This window comes from Solanum dulcamara, chromosome 11, assembly GCF_947179165.1.
Source record: "Solanum dulcamara chromosome 11, daSolDulc1.2, whole genome shotgun sequence".
Classification (NCBI taxonomy): domain Eukaryota; kingdom Viridiplantae; phylum Streptophyta; class Magnoliopsida; order Solanales; family Solanaceae; genus Solanum; species Solanum dulcamara.
Genome location: NC_077247.1, coordinates 60,816,343 through 60,835,434, shown reverse-complemented (window position 1 = coordinate 60,835,434; position 19,092 = coordinate 60,816,343). Strand labels below are relative to the sequence as shown.

Here is a 19,092-nt window from a genome sequence, read left to right as displayed (position 1 = left end):
CTATGTCCCTCCGCCACTTATGAGATAATTTATAATATCTCATAAGTTATGTCCTACACTATTAAAAAAAAATATATTCCGCTAATCATATCTTTGATTGCTAAAAATAAAAATGAAAGATGCAGTCAAATGAATGGTACTATAAAATGCTCAGTCAGACCCAGGTTTATGCAAATTACATTTTTAACCTTTGACAAGAAAATGTGTGAGGCCATTTTCCGACAACTAGACAAGGTTTTGCCATTTCTACATTTAGAAAGAAGATCCACTTGTATTCATTCTTCTTCTTGTGCTGACTTTTGACCAAATCGCCATTGAGATATTTATAAATTTGATGAACTATCACTACTGTACAGCACATGAATTTAATTTCCTCTAATAAGGAGATCAAAAACTCACCAATCAAGATGGACACTCACTCACTCCCTGCACGTTAAGCAATATCACCAAATATTGGTAATAATATTAATAACATAACATATAAGATACGGATCATCCTATACATATATATGCACTTGAATGGATCAAATCATGATATCAAATCAAATCCTATATACACTATATCCGTTTGTCCATACATCTTATTTCAAATATTTCCTCATTATTTCAACTTCAAACTTGAAATTCCAAGTTATGAAAAATAGATTTTTTCTGATTTTCGCTCATGAAACTTCAATTGTTTTTTCACATTCAAACACATAACTTTCATTTTCAAATATCATTTTTTTCTTTCCAAATATCAATGAATTCATGTTCAAATGTTGTCAAGAAAATTAGACAGAACCGAAAACTTCAAATTAAGTAGAATATAATGCAAAGTTGTAACACTGTGTTTGGATGAAATTTACCTATTGTATTGTTAGTTTAAATACAATATTTATTTTGATTGTTACTTACATTTTATTGTATCGTATAGTTAAAATTCATCATTAGGTTACGAAGTCAAAAATCTCATTTTGTCTAACGACCGATTTGTTGTGATCATATCGTAACCTTAATATTTTCTCCTTATTTTGTCTTTACTTATTATTTAATAATTTTATGTTATCCTTTATCCTACCTTTTTATAGTAACTCTACCCCCGTACCCTACTTTTCTTATAAACTTATCATTCAGATTGTTGGTGTGTAATATTATGTAACGAGTCAATACAATATAATGTAATATGACACATTATTATACAATACTTAACAGCCATCCAAACACTATAGCAACTATTTCTATAATTCGCATACTCGTTTATATAATTCGCTGTGAATATACAAATCATTTGTATAATTTACTGGCAATATACAAGCAGGGTAAGTATATACAAATTTTGTATTTATATTTTTTAAAAAAACAGAACTTATACAAATCAAACTATCAATATTATAATTATATACATGGTAGGGTAAGCATATAGAAAATATGAATTTATTCAATTACGAAATTCTGAATTTATACAATTAGAAGCTTAATTAGACAAATTTTGAATAACTATAGCTATGTATATTAATTAATGAAAAAAATTTGCCATAAATAAAAATTAACTTAAATTATAACTATGTATATTAATTAATTAGTATATATTTGATAATTGGTGTCATTTTCCCTTAAATTATTAAGTGAATGTTGGTTGATATACTGCATCTAAGAGGCCAACTGGTCCAAGGGCTCTTTAAATTCTGGACTGGCCCATAATGAGCAAAATACTCAGAACCAGTTCGGTCCACAAATTAAATAGAAACACGTGGGACTGACTTACAACGTTGTTCCCTCTCCCTTTTATTAAACGCGTTTGTTTCACGGACCATTTCTTCGACTCTTCAAAGGTCGTGCATATCACCTATTTAACCTAACTCCCCCTCCTATTGGACGTAAACATAGAATCCTTCACGCGCCAACCTCCTATTTTCTTTACACATGTTCTTATTATTAGATTATAATTAATTAATATATTTTTTATAGTAATTTATAATTTAACTACTAGATATTGGAGTCCGTGTCGGGCCCAATATATGTTATTTATTAAGTGTCAAATTTATGTGACACAAATAAAATTTTAAGCGTTAATTAATTTTTTTTATATAATTTATAAATATTTTAAATTATTAATTATTGTGATTGAAGGGGAGCCTTGGAGTAACTGGTAAAGTTGCTGTCATGTGACCAGGAGGTCACGAGTTCAAGCCTTGGAAACAGCCTCTGGCAGAAATGCAAGGTAAGGCTGCGTACAACAGACCCTTGTGGTCGGGCCCTTCCCCGGACTCTGCGCATAGCGGGAGTTTAAGTGCACCGGGCTGCCCTTTTTTTATTAATTATTGTGATTTATAATAATTTTTTAATAATATATGTTGCTCCTTTTGTCCTAATATATACGACACCTATAGAATTTTGAATCAATCAAAATTTTTTATGTCTTTTAAATATTTTAATGTGATTTAGAATTTTTTTACGTCATTTTTCAATAAGACATGGTACTCCCTCTATCTCGATTTATGTGATATTGATAAAAATTTAAAATTTTAAGTTGTTAATTATTGTAATTTATAGTATTTTTTAGTCATTTCAAATAATCAACGAAAAAGAGTCTAAAATGTCCTTGAACTATTGAAAATGGTACAAAAATATCTTTCATCCATCTATTGGCATAAAATACTCTTGACATCCACTTTTAGGTCCAAAAATGACTTTTTCTTTAACGGAAAAGGGCATGAGGGTCATTTTTGTACTATTTCCAATAATTTGAGGGCATTTTAGGTCTTTTTCTGTAATTAAATTTTTGTTAAATAAATTATGATTTATAATTAATTCTAAATAATTATATTTTAACCAATAGATGGTTGCCACGTGTTTAAAAAAATTATTCAAATTATTTAATTAAAATTCTGATTTATAATTAAATTTAAATAATTAAATTGTAACCAGTAGATGGACGCCATCTGTTTAAAAAAATTATTAAAATTATTTAATTAAAATTCTGTTAAAAATTTTTTGATTTATAATTGAATTGTAATCAATAGATGGTTGCCACGTGTTTAAAAAAACATATTCAAATTATTTAAATTAAAATTTTGTTAAAGAAAAAGTTATTTTTGAATTGGATGACAAAGGTATTTTTTTTTTGAATTTTATATTTTAATCATTTATTCCAAGATTATTTTGTTTTATCCACCACACTAAACGACCCCTAATGGTAAAAATTAACCCATAAAAGTAGTAGGTAAAAGTTAACCCATAAAAGTAGCACTATTTATAGAATATGAGGAATTCATCAGAAGTCAGCTGGTTTTCTTGTCAATTTGGATAAAAACACAACTTTCAATGCATCAAATTTACACAACTCTTAAGCAGCATTTGTATTTTATACCAAAAATAACCTTCTGAGGAAGCAGCCATGTCGACCACCTCCTGTGTGCTTTAAGACTTATTATAAGTCGTAACAGTAATTATGATAAATAAGTAACCAGAATATTTTTCATATTAAATTAATATAATTTAAAATAAACATGGAATATGAATGAATTCTTATGTTTTTGTGGATGTTAGCTGGATTCCTTCTCTCGTTTTTAATTTGCTTTATTAATACTATCTTAACTTTTTCAAAACCAAAGCACTAATGGCTATATAGGAAATAACATGTGAAAGCTTTCCTAATTAAATGAAAAATTGCACGAAGTCATTTGTCATGTCTGATTCTTTTGAATGGGACAAAAACGGAAAATGTTTTGATAAATAATTAGTTAAAAAAGGACAATTCGGTGCACTAAATCTTTACCTAATTTAAGGGACTCATTTAGCCATTTGTTTATGTCGTCACTTCACCTACGTTATCTTCCGCTAATAAAGCATAAAGTAAGATAGTTCAGTTTGCAATTTTTTATATATTAATAAGATAAAAAAATTAGTAATTTCATTGATTGATTATTTGTATTTTTTATTTTATTGCTAATGGTTTTCCATTTATTTTTTTAAAAAAAATACTATCTAACAATAAATTACTGATTTATTTTAAAAATTCTCTAATTTGAGTAGGAAACGACAATACTTAAGATCCAAACTAATAAGAACGAAGTATATAAAAGTTTCACATTCGTTGGCTCTCTTTGGATGTGTGTATTTCAGGCCGGTACTAACATTCTTGTGGTAATTTGAGTCTTGAGAAAACAATATAAACATATGTTTCAAGGGGTGAAGTCGGAAATTTTGTTATAAATATTTAAAATTAATATATATATATATATATATTAATACTATTTGATTAATATATGTAATATTATTCTTATATATATAATACAATTTTTTCGATAAAGAATATTTAGTCGATTATTCTTTGATCTACGTAGCTACTTCAATGATGTACCAACAGATAAATATTTATAAGATTAATTATCATTTAACTTCTTTTTTTTTAAAAAAAATAGTGCTCATCAATATACCGAAATCAACTTTTTTTACAATGCTTATTTTCGAAAAATGTGTTCAAATTCAACATTTTGATGCTATTTCTGTATCGCCTCCGTCCGTTCCGTTGAACTTATTACTTGTACTAAACGTAATTACTTCAAAATACTTTTTAAAGAAATATAAGAGAGGACTACTCCTTTTCCTTTTCTAATTTTAATCCTTAATATAGTAATTATGGAAAAAGATTATGTGGTGAATAAGAGGTAGTACTCCGTTTATTTTAATTTAAATATATTAGTTTGAGTAGACACAAAGTTTAAAAAACATATGTAATGTATTAAAATATCATCTGAATCTTGTGGTGTTAAGCAAATTAGGTGAGAAATTTTAAAATTAGAAAGAGTTATGTCATAAATCAATTTCCTTATTGAAGTAAGGGTGTTTGGATTGGTTTACTTAAAGTAATTTTTGGCTTTTAATTTTTTTTAAAGGTGTTTGAGAAAGGCAAAAAATGCTTCTAAGCACTTACTTTGTAAAAAATGTACACAAAAAAAGAACCTAAATGTCAAAAATTTGAATATGACCAACTCATGACTTTTAGTTTTTAGCTTAAGCTAGTTAAAACAGTCAATCCAAATACCCCTAAAAACTAAAGAAGAGATTATGTGAGGCAATAATATGAGTGACATGTAATAAATTCATCTAATTTAGAAAGTTATCAAACATTGAAAGATGCATTATTTTTAAAAATAGACTAAAATAAAAGCAAAATATTAAATTGAAACGCAAACATGCAGTAATAAATGGGATCAAGGAATAAAATAAGATTAACTTTTGGTTTCTATAAAATTGTGATGGAGTGATAAGTACTCATTCATCTTTAATTAAGAGGTCTCAGATTGGGGTCCTCTTGATTCAGATTCACCTTTATTAGTAGGACTTTCCGGTGTGAATTCAAATTTAATCGAGATCTATTATGAATACTGAACATCGAGTGAGAAATAATAATAAAAAAAGTGTTCATAATGTTTCCAACATCGTGATATTCGTTCTTCATCAATTTAAATAGGTTAATTTATCAAATGTTTAGTGATGGTTCATTTATTAACACGAATCGAGCACATATTTGTCCTAACACACATAAGGAAGATAAGTTTACATGTTTATATTTGACTTGACATACTCATAAAAAAAAAATACTTATATTACATATCAATTCTAATTGTTATAAATCATCTCACTCATTTTGAAATAAATATAAAATAATAAATTATCTTTTAAATTTTTATTGACCAAAATAAAAATAAATATCTCTCGTGAATAATGCAAAACATCTCTTTTTTCCCTCCCCCGAGAGCTTTCCATCTTTTTGCTCTCTTAAAATAAAAATGGAGAAATGGTTGGCATCTTTAAATATCTAAGAAAAAAAAGTTGGATTAGTAGACAAGGGTAAAAAAGTAGATATATTTAAGCGCGTAGTGGTGAATATTGGTAGGTAAATAGCATTAATAAAGGAGTCGGGACCTCACTGGAAAGTTCGTACCAATATAACTCATCCACAGTGGGAAGCATTTTGTCGTTGACCAATCATCCATTTTCATCATTTTTGAGCTCCCAATCCCAACTATTTACTTAACCCATATTTATACTATAAACTTTCTCTTCTACTGCTAATTGCTGCACTTAAATCATTTGATAACCAACTAACAAACCTAAAATAATAATAATATAATTAACATCATTAGGAATCTGCTTGCGTGTATATATTTTTCTTGGTGGTTGAGGATAGTTGATTTATTGGCTCAAATTCTGCCATTTTTTTCTCTGCTGAAAAGAGGGGGAAAATGGGAGCATGTGCATCAAAACCTAAGGGGTGTGTAGGAATTAGGGGGCGGAAGCTTGTTCGTCGGAAGAAACACAAAGTTAGCAGAAGGAGAAATGTATCGAAGACCCATTCGGCTTCTCAAAATCTCAGTAAGATCGAACCATCTTCTTCAGCTGATCATTCTTACTGTAATCCTGCTTTTCAAGGTACTTTATATATTACTAAATCAGTTAAAATCATGATTTTAGCTCTTTTTTTTAATTTTAAACCTAGCTGGAAAATGGATAAAATTGAAGATTCATTTAGACATTTTGAGTACCTCGGTAAATTTCAGCTGCTATTTGTAATTATGCAACGGATTTGACCAGAGTCGAATTCAGTATTTGAATTTTATGGGTTCCTATTGTAATCTCAAATTAATTTAGAATGATAAGCGAGTTTACAATCAAATATTTAATAAAATTTAAATGGGATTTTTAATACTATCAATTTGGGTTCGTTAAGGATTTCTTGCTCTTAGCTTTTAAAGACTTGAGGACTGAAATATGTTTCTGAGATTTTTGTTTATGAAGTTGTCATTTTTAGTTATTTTTCTTTGGTTGAGTTTCCAATCTTGTCTGATTTTTGTGACTAATAGTCAACACCCTAATGGAAATGTTTCTATCTATTTACTGTAAAGATCTTAATTGTTGTAGTTGGAGGTTTATATAGAGGGTGACTCTAATTTGTTTTTGTCATATTCTGTGACCTAAACAGGAAATGCGGAGTCTTGGTTCGACCCGGAGATGGTGATTGAATCTGACTGTGAGGACGATTTTCATAGCGTTCAAGATGGTAAGTCATTGACCCCGTTAGATATTTATAGTCATTGCATTGTTTGGGAAGGATCTCTAATCAGTGTTATATATATATATATAATTTCAAAATGTGCAGTCTTTTCTCAAAATGGATCTTTTTCAACCGGTGTTTCTCCGAGGTTTTCTGATTTAGTGTATCACAACGGCAATGCTGCTTCTGACCTCCCCGAAAAGCATGAACAACCATATGGAAGTCAAGAACCAAGTGTTGTCAAAGAGGGTGGTGCAAAAAGAAACTCTTCAGCAGATTCTCAACTTAAGTCCAATTCTCAAAATGAGATAGATGATCCAACTCCTAATGATAAAACGCCCCGAAGCACGGATGGTGGTGCTAGGGTTGAAACAGGAATTTTCCACAATTGTGGAAGGCAAAATCCGTGTCTGCCTATTCTTGCTTGTGTTGCCTCTTCAGATGAAAAGAAAAAATCTCTAAACCTGAGTTCACCACGCAGCCGGAAAAAATCATCCCTAACCCAGATGTTATCTTTTAAATGGAGAGAAACAAATTCAAGTTCTGCATTATGTAAGCTGTTTTACCTTGTATATACACAAATTCAAGTTCTGCATTATGTAAGCTGTTTTACCTTGTATATACAGTTAATGGCAGCCAAAGTGTGAAATTGGCTACTTTTCTTGCATAAACCACTTTTGAAATGTTAAAAGCATTTCGAGATTAAAATTTTGGACTAAGATGAGCGTAAATGGAACAATATGGTCAAGATTCATATAGCCGAGGCCAACTTGTTGGTGACTGTGGCTTAGCAGCAGCAGCAGTAGTTGTAATCAATCTTGAACTTATGGAATAGTATCTTAAGAGAATAGACCTTCATATTAGGTAATATGCATTAAGTAGAATAAAAAGCATGTAGTATGCTATTACTTCATCCTGAGTTGATCGTCATATTAGTGATCCACATATAACAGCTGTAACCTGTCTAGCGTACATTAAATCATAGACGACAATTGAAGGTGTTGATGTATCTACATAGTGCTACAAGCTGCAACTCAATTCACTTTAATTGTTTTATGTTACTGACTTGTCTGCTTTTCATTCTCCAGTGTCGCCAAAGACTGTTCTGCAAAGACCAATAGCTGGTTCTCAAATTCCTCGCAGCCCATTGGGAAGGAAAATGGCAAACTGCTGGTCATCCATTGAGCCAAATACTTTCAAGATCCGCGGTAAAAATTTCTTCAGGTAAGAGAATACTACTGATGAGGGACACCATCTGTAAGACAATTTTTTTTTCTAAACAAGATCTGTGACATATGACTATAAAAGGCATTTCTCCAACTCTGTCCATTTCTTTCTCGAGTATATTCTAAATTTATTTTGCTCAATAGAATATTAAGTTGAATCCCTCTAAATTTTTTGACAGGGATAAGAAGAAAGAGTTTGCTTTAAGCTGTGCTGCATTTTATCCTTTTGGCGCTGATGTATTCTTATCACCACGGAAAATTGATCATATTGCACGTTTTGTGGAACTTCCAGCCATCGATTCATCCAGTGAAGTTCCATCCATTCTTGTTGTGAATCTTCAGGTATTGGGATGCTACTTTTTTCTTATCACATTGTTATATCAATGTATACTTTAAAACACTGTTGAAGTATATTGTCTCATATTTGATGTGCAATCATATCTTCCTCAGAGATTAGATTTATTTTTACTGCTCAGATTTGGCATTCAAAACCTGAATTACTGCATTTCCCAAAAAATGATTAATTGTTCTTACATTTCAGATACCATTGTACCCTCCTGCAATCTTCCAAAATGAATATGATGGAGAAGGGATGAGTTTTGTTCTCTACTTCAAACTTTCAGAAAATTACTCAAAAGAAATGCCAGTCCAATTTCAAGAAAATCTCCAGGTATGATGGTGAATTTCTTTACGTGACTACATTTTGTGATTTCTCAATGAGTAACACTTAGCAAGATTACCTCTTCCTGTGACCAGATAGGAGCATATTAAATTTTACTGTGTATATACGTAATTTTCTCTTTTTGAATAAATTGCTGATTCGTTATTCTTTTTCTTGCTGTCTGTGGGACAGAGGTTAATACATGATGAAATAGAGAAGATCAAAGGCTTTGCCAGGGATACAAATGCACCCTTCAGGGAAAGATTAAAATTCTTGGGCCGAGTTGTCAACACAGAGGATCTTCAATTAAGTGCGGCTGAGAAGAAACTCTTGAATGCATACAACGAAAAGCCCGTGCTCTCACGTCCTCAACATGAATTTTATTTGGTACGTTAATTTAGAAACTCTGTGCAGCTAGCATTGTTGTATTTTTTTCTTATGACTTGGTTATATCTAGACTCTGAAAACTCTGAATCCACTTTCATGAGACCACCGGTGGAACCTGGATTTGAAGTTTATTCTGAAATCTGATGTCTTTAAGTTATTGAGTTCTAAATTAATAATTTGAAAATATTCAATGGATTTTTAAGACAAATATAAAGTTTGAACCAAAGTTATTAGGTTTGGCTGAATCCGTAGCCAATACTCTCCCTCCACCCCTGCATGAGTAAAAGAGCAACATTTTCTTTCTACTATACCTTTTTCAAAAGATGATATGTTGTACTGCATAAAAACAAGATCACCTTCTAACTTCTATGGAAACAAACTTCCAATAAAAATACCTAGCTCCTCTTGGTTTCAATACTACTTATCAAAGAACAAAACTGAGCGCTGAACCAAAGCGCCAAGAGGCATCCATTGGCTGAACCAATGCGCCAAGAGGCATCCATTGTTAAGTAATTAATATATATAAATATTTAGTAGAATTTTCCGATAAAGTGGTGTCTCTTGACACTGCTTCACTCAATGTGGGTCCGCCCCTGGTTGTGGTACCTCGGCAAAAAATATTCCAACAAATCTTTCCAATCACATTTTCTTGATGCATATAGAACGACAGCTTATACTTTTTATAAGGATACTCACTCCTTTTGTGTACAAACATTCATGTATTTGGCATGTAAAATCAAACATATTTCCTTTGTGTTCATACTGAAATCTTTAATGTTGGCTGTTGCAGAGAGAAAACTACTTTGAGATAGATTTGGACATTCACAGATTCAATTACCTCGCAAGAAAAGGAGTGGAATCATTTAAAGACAGATTGAAAAACTGTGTCCTTGACTTCGGTCTGACAATTCAGGTATTAACAATTCTAAGGTTGGATTTGATTACCTGTTAAAGACTTGTGTCTGATAGTACTTGTAAAATGTGGTGCAGGGAAACAAGGCAGAGGAATTGCCAGAAAATATGTTGTGTTGTATTAGAATGAATGAGATTGACTATGCCAAGTATCACCAACTCGGCTTCTAAACCAGGGCAAAACATCTGCCATACATAATGTTACTTGGAATTGTCTCTTTCCTTCTTTTAAATTTCCATCTAAAATGTATAGCCATAGGCCATTTTTCGGGTCCTATCCTGTAATGTAATGCTAACAAAAAAAATTAAGAGAAGTGAATCAAGGAGAATTTTTCTTCAACATTGGTGTTACAGATCCCATATTGTAGCATTTTTGGCATGAAGATTTTTGTTTACATACATAGCAGATCCAATTATGTGCATATGATTCATTGAAAGAAAAGGTAAATCGACAAATAATGTTGTTATTGTGTAATCATGATTCATGTTTTAAAAGAACATCTCAAATTCGATGTAATGCTATAGCAATTGGAACATGAAAATATGAAACAATAAGGTTCCCAGAAAACCTTTAGGATGCAGGAGTTTTCGCGCATCGTCCAAAAATGGCAATGAAAGAACACCTCTGTGGCTTACTTTGGGATCTAGAAGACGGTTTCTCATTTGTCTCCATTCCGACAGATTTGTTTGCAACATTTGATACCTCGTCATATTTGATTTTTCTATTTTGTTGCGAATTTTCAGGTCCATGAGCAGTTGTTGCTGGTGGCTCGCCTCCGGCGGGTCTATTGTTCCAAATGTGTCCGGATGATCCTTGTCGCCTGAATGAGTATGATGATCTCTCCAAGGTAGTCATGGATTTACCAAAATATTGTTGGGATTGTTTGATACAATATTTCTATCTGCTTTTGTGGGTTTATGTTTTACAATTGTTCATTAGTTTTTATTAAAAACTAATTTAACGGTTTCTGTGGGCTATTCTATCTTTACATCCTTTTATTTTCCCCCGCTTTATCTCTGTGCTTGGCACTTGGCATTGTTTTGCAGAGTTTTCTATCTTTTGTATGAGGATAATTTAGCAGATCTTGCTCAATTACAATGTTCAATTACAGTGGGCCAGATAACCAGTATTTTATCCTAAGTTGAGACTTGACTCCATTTTTGAGTATTTGTAATTACTAATTTTTTTTTTTACCCTTCCTCCCTCGGGAACTCCTTTTCCGCTTCCTTGGTGACTCGAATCCACAATCTTAAAATTGAAGGTGTAGAGTGCTTATTATCTGTGCAATTAATTCTGTCTTGTCCAATTATTAGTAATAGATACTTAGATTAAGAATTTTGACGTTAATGAATCGACTTAGAGAGACCTATCCATGTATCAATTGCCATATTAATTATTACAAGGGACTTCATTCATCAATACCTTTCTTTTCTCTTTAATTGAGTATGCATGATTTAGGCTTACATTTTTTTTGTTATGAATAGTGGTGTCCGGATCAATTTATACACACATGAATTATTTTACCGTGCACCTACAATCGCCTATACAAGCATTGAACTAATCAATCCACCAAAGCAAGCCAAATGAAAAGAAATCATCCAGAACTTTTCGTCTCTTGTTATAATTTAAACCTTGATCATCCATTGTGCTTGCTTTGGGTATTAATACCATTTGCTTATAAAGGCGGAGATAAAGATGAGGAATTGAAGCCTTTTCGCACGATAATCACATTGTGCAAGTAGGGTAAAACTAATTTCTTTTTGCATACATATAAAGCTTAAAAAATCCTGTTAACATACCTAAGGGAACCTTAAGCATATTTTTTTGCAATTTTTTGGATTCCTAGAGATGCTTATATCAGATCTAGTTGGTCCATGTGAGAATGTATAAATAAGCCATGAGTTCAAGTGTACCATCGCAGTTAGCTTGAGTTATATATCATGAAGAAACTGATACAGATTAATTGAGGATGTGTTGTGCTAAATTGATATAGTGATGCAGAAAACACATGTAATATGGATTTTTATCACGAACAAACATTACAGCTCTTTCTACAATGACCTACAAAGTCTTCAGTGCCAACCATGTATGAAGGATTTTTATCACATTCACCAGAAGCAGCCCAACCGGAGCAGTCAGGATATACATCGACACACTTATCTGGAATACTGTCATAGGACCTTACATGAATCCACTTTGTAGCAGACCACTTCTCACCTTTAATCACTGGGCAACTTCCATGCAAGCTCAAACGATCAGTTGTTCCATTAGGATGTAGACTGAAAAACAACAACGCATCGCCCTTCCTTGGTTTTACTGCAAAGTATGTCAAGTCTCAATTTTGTGTCACTTTTTATTCAAAGGCGGATGCAGCCTAGTTCAATGGATTCAACTGAATCTAGTATTCTCAATACGGAACATGAATATATATTGAAATTCACTAAAAATTCAACGAATATGCTGATGGGCACCGACTAGTGTACAGATTTTACATTAAAATTCACGGTACCTGCATAGCCATATTTAGCACAATCAGACCAGTCATCACCCTTTGGCTGAGATTCTGCAGCCTGTAGATTTAGAACAAAGGAAAAAATTTCGTCTAAAGTAGTTGAAGGGAAAAACAGGAAAATCATACAAAATTGGAATTACGTACCTCTGATCTAGGAAAAACTGTTTCGCCACCCTTATCAACATCTGATAAATACATAAGGACAGTAGCCACACGATGACCACCGATCTCTTGATTGACTTTGTCCTTAAAAAAATCAAAATGTGGCTCGTATTTTTGCCCGTGTTCATAATGCAACATCTGAATTGGTTCTCCATTCTCTGAATGACAAGTTCGCGTAAAAAATAAGAATTTATTGCGATAAAGCCAATAAGTGTCGTAGAGGTACTAAAGTACCTTCAGGGAGAAATGTCCAGGCAGCTATTCTGGCTTCCACATTAGCAACAACTTCATCCTTTAAAGAAGATTAACAAAAGTTAAGTGATCTTTTTCATCTTATCTAATAAGTTTAAGAAAAATTAACATTCAACATTAAATATCCATTAGAGGTACAGGAGATGAACCTGAGCCTTGTCGAGAAACGCGCCAGAGCTTGTCCGAACTTCACTCTCTATGCTCACCCCTGATTCAAGGTCAGCTACCATGGATTTCTCCAGATTATCTTTAGCCTTCTCGTACAGATTCACCAAAGGCGAAATATTCATAAGCAAAGTATTTTGGAAATGATCAGGCTTGAATATATATATATATATATATATAGAGAGAGAGAGAGAGAAGACTCTTATTGAAGAAGGTGGTGTGTACGCACAAGTAGAGATGCTGTTTATAAGGAATAATTTTCTCTTTTACTTGCATTAACTAAAACTTCCACATTTCTGAACGAAAGAGAGGGAGCATAGTAAGAAAGAGGGAAAAAAGAAGGCTAACCAGAGAGATGAAATGATGGCACTCCTCATTTGTCAAAAAATTCCTATATTTGAAAGCTCTGCATAAATTCAGAATCATTATCAGGACTCCATCACATAAATCTTCATTCTTTACAATTCTCGGGATATCATCCATATATATAAACAAACCTGGGGTGCCATGAAATTTGAGTGACCAGAGTTGGATCAATTGGAGTCGTAGTCAATTTCAAAATCGACGTTTTTCTGAAGAAAAAAAAAGTATTCGTCAAAGTTGTACGAGTAAAGAGGAAGAGGGAAACAGGAGATAGGATCAGTACATTTCTTTATTGCCACTCCATAAGGAAGATCGACGAGAAGAATGAGAGAGGTGAGGGAAAACTGCAATGAAACATAGAAGAATAACATGAAGACGACAATCCATCAAACAACAAGTTACACCAAGTCGTCTTTTTTCTTCTTGATTTCAATTTTTTCAAATAGATAAAGTGACTTTATGAGATATTATAACTCTTAATTGACTGATCACAGGAGAAATCAACTTGAATTAAATTAGATTCCATTGGAGCACTGTTTCGTGGATTACTTTCCTTTAATGTTAAGTATTAGATTAAGGTAAGTAACTTATACTGCCAGTGTACAATATGAAAATGGAAAAAGTATTACTCCCTTCGTTTAAAAAAGAATGACATAGTTTGACTTGACACAGAATTTAATAATAATAAAAAATTTCATCTTGTAGTCCTAAATTAAAGTTATATCAAATGTATCAAAATACCCTTTAATATTATTGCCTTAAACATGTCACGTGGAAAGTTGAAATTAAAGTTTTATCAAAAAAGGAAAGGAGTCATTCTTTTTTTAAACAAATTAAAAAGGAAAGGAGGTCATTATTTTTAAAACGGAGGGAGTATTCGCCTACCACTGACTTCATTTTATTTTATTTTTTGGAAAAAATTATTGAAGTTCTTTATGCTGCAATTGCAAACAGTCAAATATTAGTTGAATAGTAGTATTTACTCCCTTTTTCCATTTTTTCAAGCAATAAATACACTACCGGGATGCATGATATTAGTGTATTTGTTGCACCTAATACTGTAAATTAATTATCACGAAGAATTTTTTTTTTTTTTGTAATTGACTAACCGGTGAAATTCGATTGAAAAAGTTATAGGCAGTCCAACAAGACTCTTAATATAGTGTGATATTATCTGCCGGTACAATTTTTCTTATAAACCTCATTCCACTAAAAATATTCCCCTTGTAAGTAAACAGTTTGCATATTTATGAGGTAATTTGTACATATTTTTTCGAAGTATTTCATCTGTCCTTGTAACAAGACAACCACTATACTAGTTTATTTCGATTTTCTATTAAAGTGCTAACTATATATGTCTATAAAATTAGGAACAACAAAAATTAGAACTGTTGAAGACAAATCGAACTTTTCTCTGTTATTAGCAGCTCGTTGTCATTTTCTTGCTTGCAAGTTCAGATTTTGTGGTCACTGTTCCATCATTTCCGGCCAAAGCCATGTACTTATCCTTCCTAGTAAAATTGGTGCACTCATACGATAATGTTGCGGCTATCGTCCTCTGTATATAATTTGCCACGTCATGGCTTGATTTTCCAGCTTTACAAGTCAATTCATATGGCCATTTGTTCAAAAAATTCACTTCATATGAAGGGCTAGGATTCATGAAGAAATAAAAAGGGTCCATTCCTTTCCAACCCCTAGCCGTCGTGCCATGGAACATGCTCATTTTATTAGACATTGCAACGGGGACAAGCTCATTGGTTAATTCGGCGAATAAAGCCGAAAACCTTAGTAAAAATGGTTCTCTACATGTTGTCCCTTCGGGGCATATAACCAAATCACCTTTTTCTAAGAATTTTTTGATCATGTTAGCATCCGTTACACGATCACGACTAAGACGGACTGTTTTAATAGGTGAAATAATCTCAGAGAGTCGTGACAACGAGTAAGTGACCGCAGGGATGGGCCGACCAAGGGCCGTTGAGAGGAAAATTGGGTCAAGAAGAGTTCGATGGGAGCAAATGAATAAGACACCGGTTTGGCCCGTGGATTTTCGGGCTGGAGGAGGTGAGTTACCTTTGACTTTGACTCTAACACCAAGGACCCAAAAGGCATAATAGACTAAAGGCATCGGTAGGAGTGCACCCGCGGCTATGCGCAAGCATGCCAAGAGGAAACCAACAGGGATCCAAAGAATGATCATGAGTGCCATTAAAGGGCCTGGTTTTTCAACAAGTCGGCCATCATGGAAAACAATGGGCTTTGGTAACTTGTCTTGGCTCATGGGCTTAACACCAGGCTCTGGTCTTACTATGTAACTTTCCTGTAAAGAGTAATAAAAGAAGTTATAGTATGGAAACTTTATGTTATTTCCGTTCTAAGTTATATGTATTGATAATGTAATTTTTTTAATTATCAATGTATATAAATAAGCAAATTACTCTTTTTATTTTCTTTTACTCGTCAATTATATTCAAAATAATTTTTCTCTTTTTACTTGTCCATTTTAACAAATTATCTCAAACTTATTGGAATATATGTAAGTCAAATTTAATGTTTTTTTTAAAATATAATATATATGAATAATTTAGTAAGATTAACACTTAATCAATGCTTTCTTAAGAGGAATGCAAAATGCATACCTGACAAGTAAAAGGAACAAAGGATCGGAGTACTATTTTTGTCAAAATAATAGTAAAACTATATCTATCATAAACGTTTACCTAATAACTACTACCTTATTATGACCTTTTGTGTTAAAAATATTTACACCACTTATCCGTTGAAATGCTTGCATACTATTATTGCTCACTCCGTTTCATTTATCTCTTAATGTTTTAATTGAGCACGGAATTTAAGATTTTTTTTTTTTGACGTTACATATGCATGCCAATTCTATGACAACAAGAGCATATAGCATAAAGGATAAAATGAGTAAATTACAAGTTGGGAAATTTAAATATAGAAAACGTATCACTTATTAAGAATAGATCGACCGAGAAGAAAATAATGTGACATAGAGGAAAATCACAAACCTTACATAAATACATGAAGGGAAAATCAGTCTTGCGATCACCAAGTCCAATATGAGGAACAAATTTAGAACCAAAAGCCTTTTGAAGAGCCTTAGCCTTGTTAACACCAACAAGAATTCCAGGTTCATTAACAAATCCAGTTGCTCTTCCTTTATACGTACATATTTCTGTCCCAATAACCATATCGACACTTAAATATTCCTTCAAAAAATGCTTCGACCATAATCCTAGGATTCGCCGTAAGAACACACCTTTTACCACACGACGAAAAAACACGCCATGTCTCAGGGTGCAAATCGCTCGAATAGAATTTTGGCAGAACAGCACGTGCCACGGACTCTATATCGGACACTTTCATACCAACAAATGTTGCAAATACTAGGACACGAATACCCGCCGATTCGGAGATGAAATAGTATAATAGGCCAGCCAACGGAGATGCTAAGACCAAAAAAATAAGCCTAGAAATACCACCAACTTCAAAAGCAACAAGTGCAAAATAAGGGAAAGAGCTACGTCCTACTAGTATTGTTCCATCCATGTCTGCTACTACTGTTTGATCTTCACGCCCCATTGATTCACATTGTTGAATTGTTGGAAATTTAGGATGTTTTATTGAACCTGTTTTAGCCATTGGCTTTGAGTTTGTGTTAAGAGCAACCTAATTAATTAGAAAGTGTTATGTTCGATTGACTTTCTTGTGGCTTAGATATACAAGTTTGTTACGGTAAAAACAAGCTTGCATTCCATATGAGGACAAACGTTAAGCGTCATTTCCAAAATTGTTTTCACTTTGAGATTTCCGAGAAGGTTAATGTCACTTTTTCAGACGCAAAATAATTGTTATGATTTGCTTCTCACAAATTAATTTAATCAAACTTAAATTGAGTTAGATCAAACATAATATTTAGAATTAAAATTTATATATTAAAAAACTATATGAAAACTACTATAAATTGAAATTTGTCTGATGTTAATATGATGAAAAAATGTATTTTAAAATATTGATCAAAGTTAACATAGTTTGACTTTCAAAAAGCGAAACGTGACAAGAGGGAGTTGCTCTGATGGTAAGCATCTTCCACTTCCAATCTTAAGGTTGTGAGTTCGAGTCACCAAAGGAACAAAAATGTGGGAGCTTCTAGGGAAAAGGAAAAAAAGCGAAACGTGACAATTAATTTGAGACGGAGAAAGTAATTATCATGCTAGCTAATTTGTGTACCTCTTCATGTCCAATTTTAGTTGCCTAATTCAAAAAATCAAGAGATAATTAATTACTTAATTCTTAATTTATTTTTACTATTAAGTATAGTCATTTCAAATAAAAATAAAATAAAATAAATGAGATTAAAGAATTAGAAAACATTTTTTTTGGTACCAACCACACCCAAAGAGTAATTTAACCAAATACTCCTAGGTGAGACACAATATTGTTGAAATCTCCATGTTAATCAGATGCTATAAATTAGTAGTTGAAAGAATTGACTTGTACTCCATATTCGATGACTATCTTTGACAAACCCGCCACTGTTTGTCAGGTTCCGGCCTTGAACAAATGAGTAAACATTTTTAAATGAAATTAAAAAATTTCCCTAATGTATTAAAAACTAGTTAAAATTTCTCTCTTTTTCTTTTTTTACTGATTGGATTCCAATTTCTTTAACGTTAATTTTGAGTTAAATATATCCTTTTTTTTACGCTTATTGGATCCCAATTACTCCTTAGTTAATTTGAATTAAAATTGATTTTCCTTTTAGTAAAATTAGGAGATAACACACGTAAGCTAGTGAGTTTTATAAGCAATCTGCAACCATTCATCGCATTAACTAGATTTTAGAATGAATGCGCATAACGGGCAGATAGCAGCTAGGACGTTGCCATCTCTTAATAAATGTTTAATTGATATAATCCGGCGGAAAACTAGAGGTAACAGGTTGCACGCACATTTTAGCTAGCATTGGTCATAAATTTGTCGTCAAATATTTGTTCGATCGTGAAATTAATCAGAATATTTTCAAGTTTCAAAAATATGACTCAAAACTTAATTTTCGAGACTTTGTCACAAAACTTCAATCTTTTCCTTATAACTTAAAAAAACTCAAATTTCAAGTTTCAATTTCAAAATCTATGGCGAAATGGAAGTGCTTAAAAAGTATATCATTCCCTTGTGCCATCTGTGTCTATGAAAAAAGCAGTGGCTATGATGAGTCCTCTGCACATTCAAGAAGAGAAATTGGTTTCACTTTAATCCGGTACCTAGACTGCACAACCCTGAACAGAATGTCGGCATCACACTCAAGATAATTAGTACTGTTTTTCAGGAAAAAGTCAAATGCATCTTACAAGAATATTAACCCAATCTCCAAAACAAAGG

The 19,092-nt window shown here is 32.3% G+C and overlaps 3 protein-coding genes across 4 annotated transcripts; 1 reads left to right on the top strand and 2 right to left on the bottom strand.

The window, feature by feature from the left end:
- The first annotated feature begins 5,975 nt into the window (after positions 1–5,975).
- On the top strand, positions 5,976–10,627 carry LOC129873253 (uncharacterized). Of its 2 annotated transcripts, none has more exons than XM_055948308.1 (9): positions 5,976–6,363; positions 6,971–7,048; positions 7,148–7,594; positions 8,131–8,266; positions 8,448–8,610; positions 8,810–8,938; positions 9,122–9,316; positions 10,107–10,229; positions 10,307–10,627. In XM_055948308.1, exons 1-9 carry the CDS (start codon positions 6,234–6,236, stop codon positions 10,397–10,399), a joined length of 1,494 nt encoding a protein of 497 aa, XP_055804283.1. In that variant the 5' UTR covers positions 5,976–6,233; the 3' UTR covers positions 10,400–10,627. The 2 variants fall into 2 exon arrangements, with proteins under 2 accessions (XP_055804283.1, XP_055804282.1); XM_055948307.1 differs by having other exon boundaries at positions 5,976–6,420.
- A 1,349-nt stretch (positions 10,628–11,976) lies between these two features.
- LOC129873254 (probable prolyl 4-hydroxylase 6) lies at positions 11,977–14,143 on the bottom strand. Its single transcript, XM_055948309.1, has 8 exons — positions 13,967–14,143; positions 13,818–13,892; positions 13,669–13,726; positions 13,305–13,409; positions 13,138–13,195; positions 12,886–13,061; positions 12,739–12,799; positions 11,977–12,545 (listed from the first exon to the last, which is right to left on the bottom strand). The coding sequence occupies exons 1-8, from the start codon at positions 14,068–14,070 to the stop codon at positions 12,256–12,258; spliced, it is 927 nt and encodes a 308-aa protein (XP_055804284.1). The 5' UTR covers positions 14,071–14,143; the 3' UTR covers positions 11,977–12,255.
- An 872-nt stretch (positions 14,144–15,015) lies between these two features.
- On the bottom strand, positions 15,016–17,352 carry LOC129872782 (glycerol-3-phosphate acyltransferase RAM2-like). The gene is given in 3 exon segments (XM_055947671.1): positions 15,016–16,006; positions 16,719–16,928; positions 16,930–17,352. Coding segments are annotated over 3 exon segments (1,536 nt in total). The 3' UTR covers positions 15,016–15,103.
- Between the last annotated feature and the right edge of the window lie 1,740 nt (positions 17,353–19,092).

Coding starts and splice junctions, on each gene's coding strand:
- LOC129873253 (XM_055948307.1), top strand. CDS start 6,234: ATGGGAGCATGTGCATCAAAACCTAAGGGGTGTGTAGGAATTAGGGGG. Junction 6,421..6,970: donor CTGTAATCCTGCTTTTCAAG/GTACTTTATATA, acceptor TGACCTAAACAG/GAAATGCGGAGTCTTGGTTC. Junction 8,939..9,121: donor AATTTCAAGAAAATCTCCAG/GTATGATGGTGA, acceptor TCTGTGGGACAG/AGGTTAATACATGATGAAAT.
- LOC129873254 (XM_055948309.1), bottom strand. CDS start 14,070: ATGGATTGTCGTCTTCATGTTATTCTTCTATGTTTCATTGCAGTTTTC. Junction 13,893..13,966: donor TGGAGTGGCAATAAAGAAAT/GTACTGATCCTA, acceptor TTTTTTCTTCAG/AAAAACGTCGATTTTGAAAT. Junction 13,062..13,137: donor CTGGACATTTCTCCCTGAAG/GTACTTTAGTAC, acceptor CTTGTCATTCAG/AGAATGGAGAACCAATTCAG.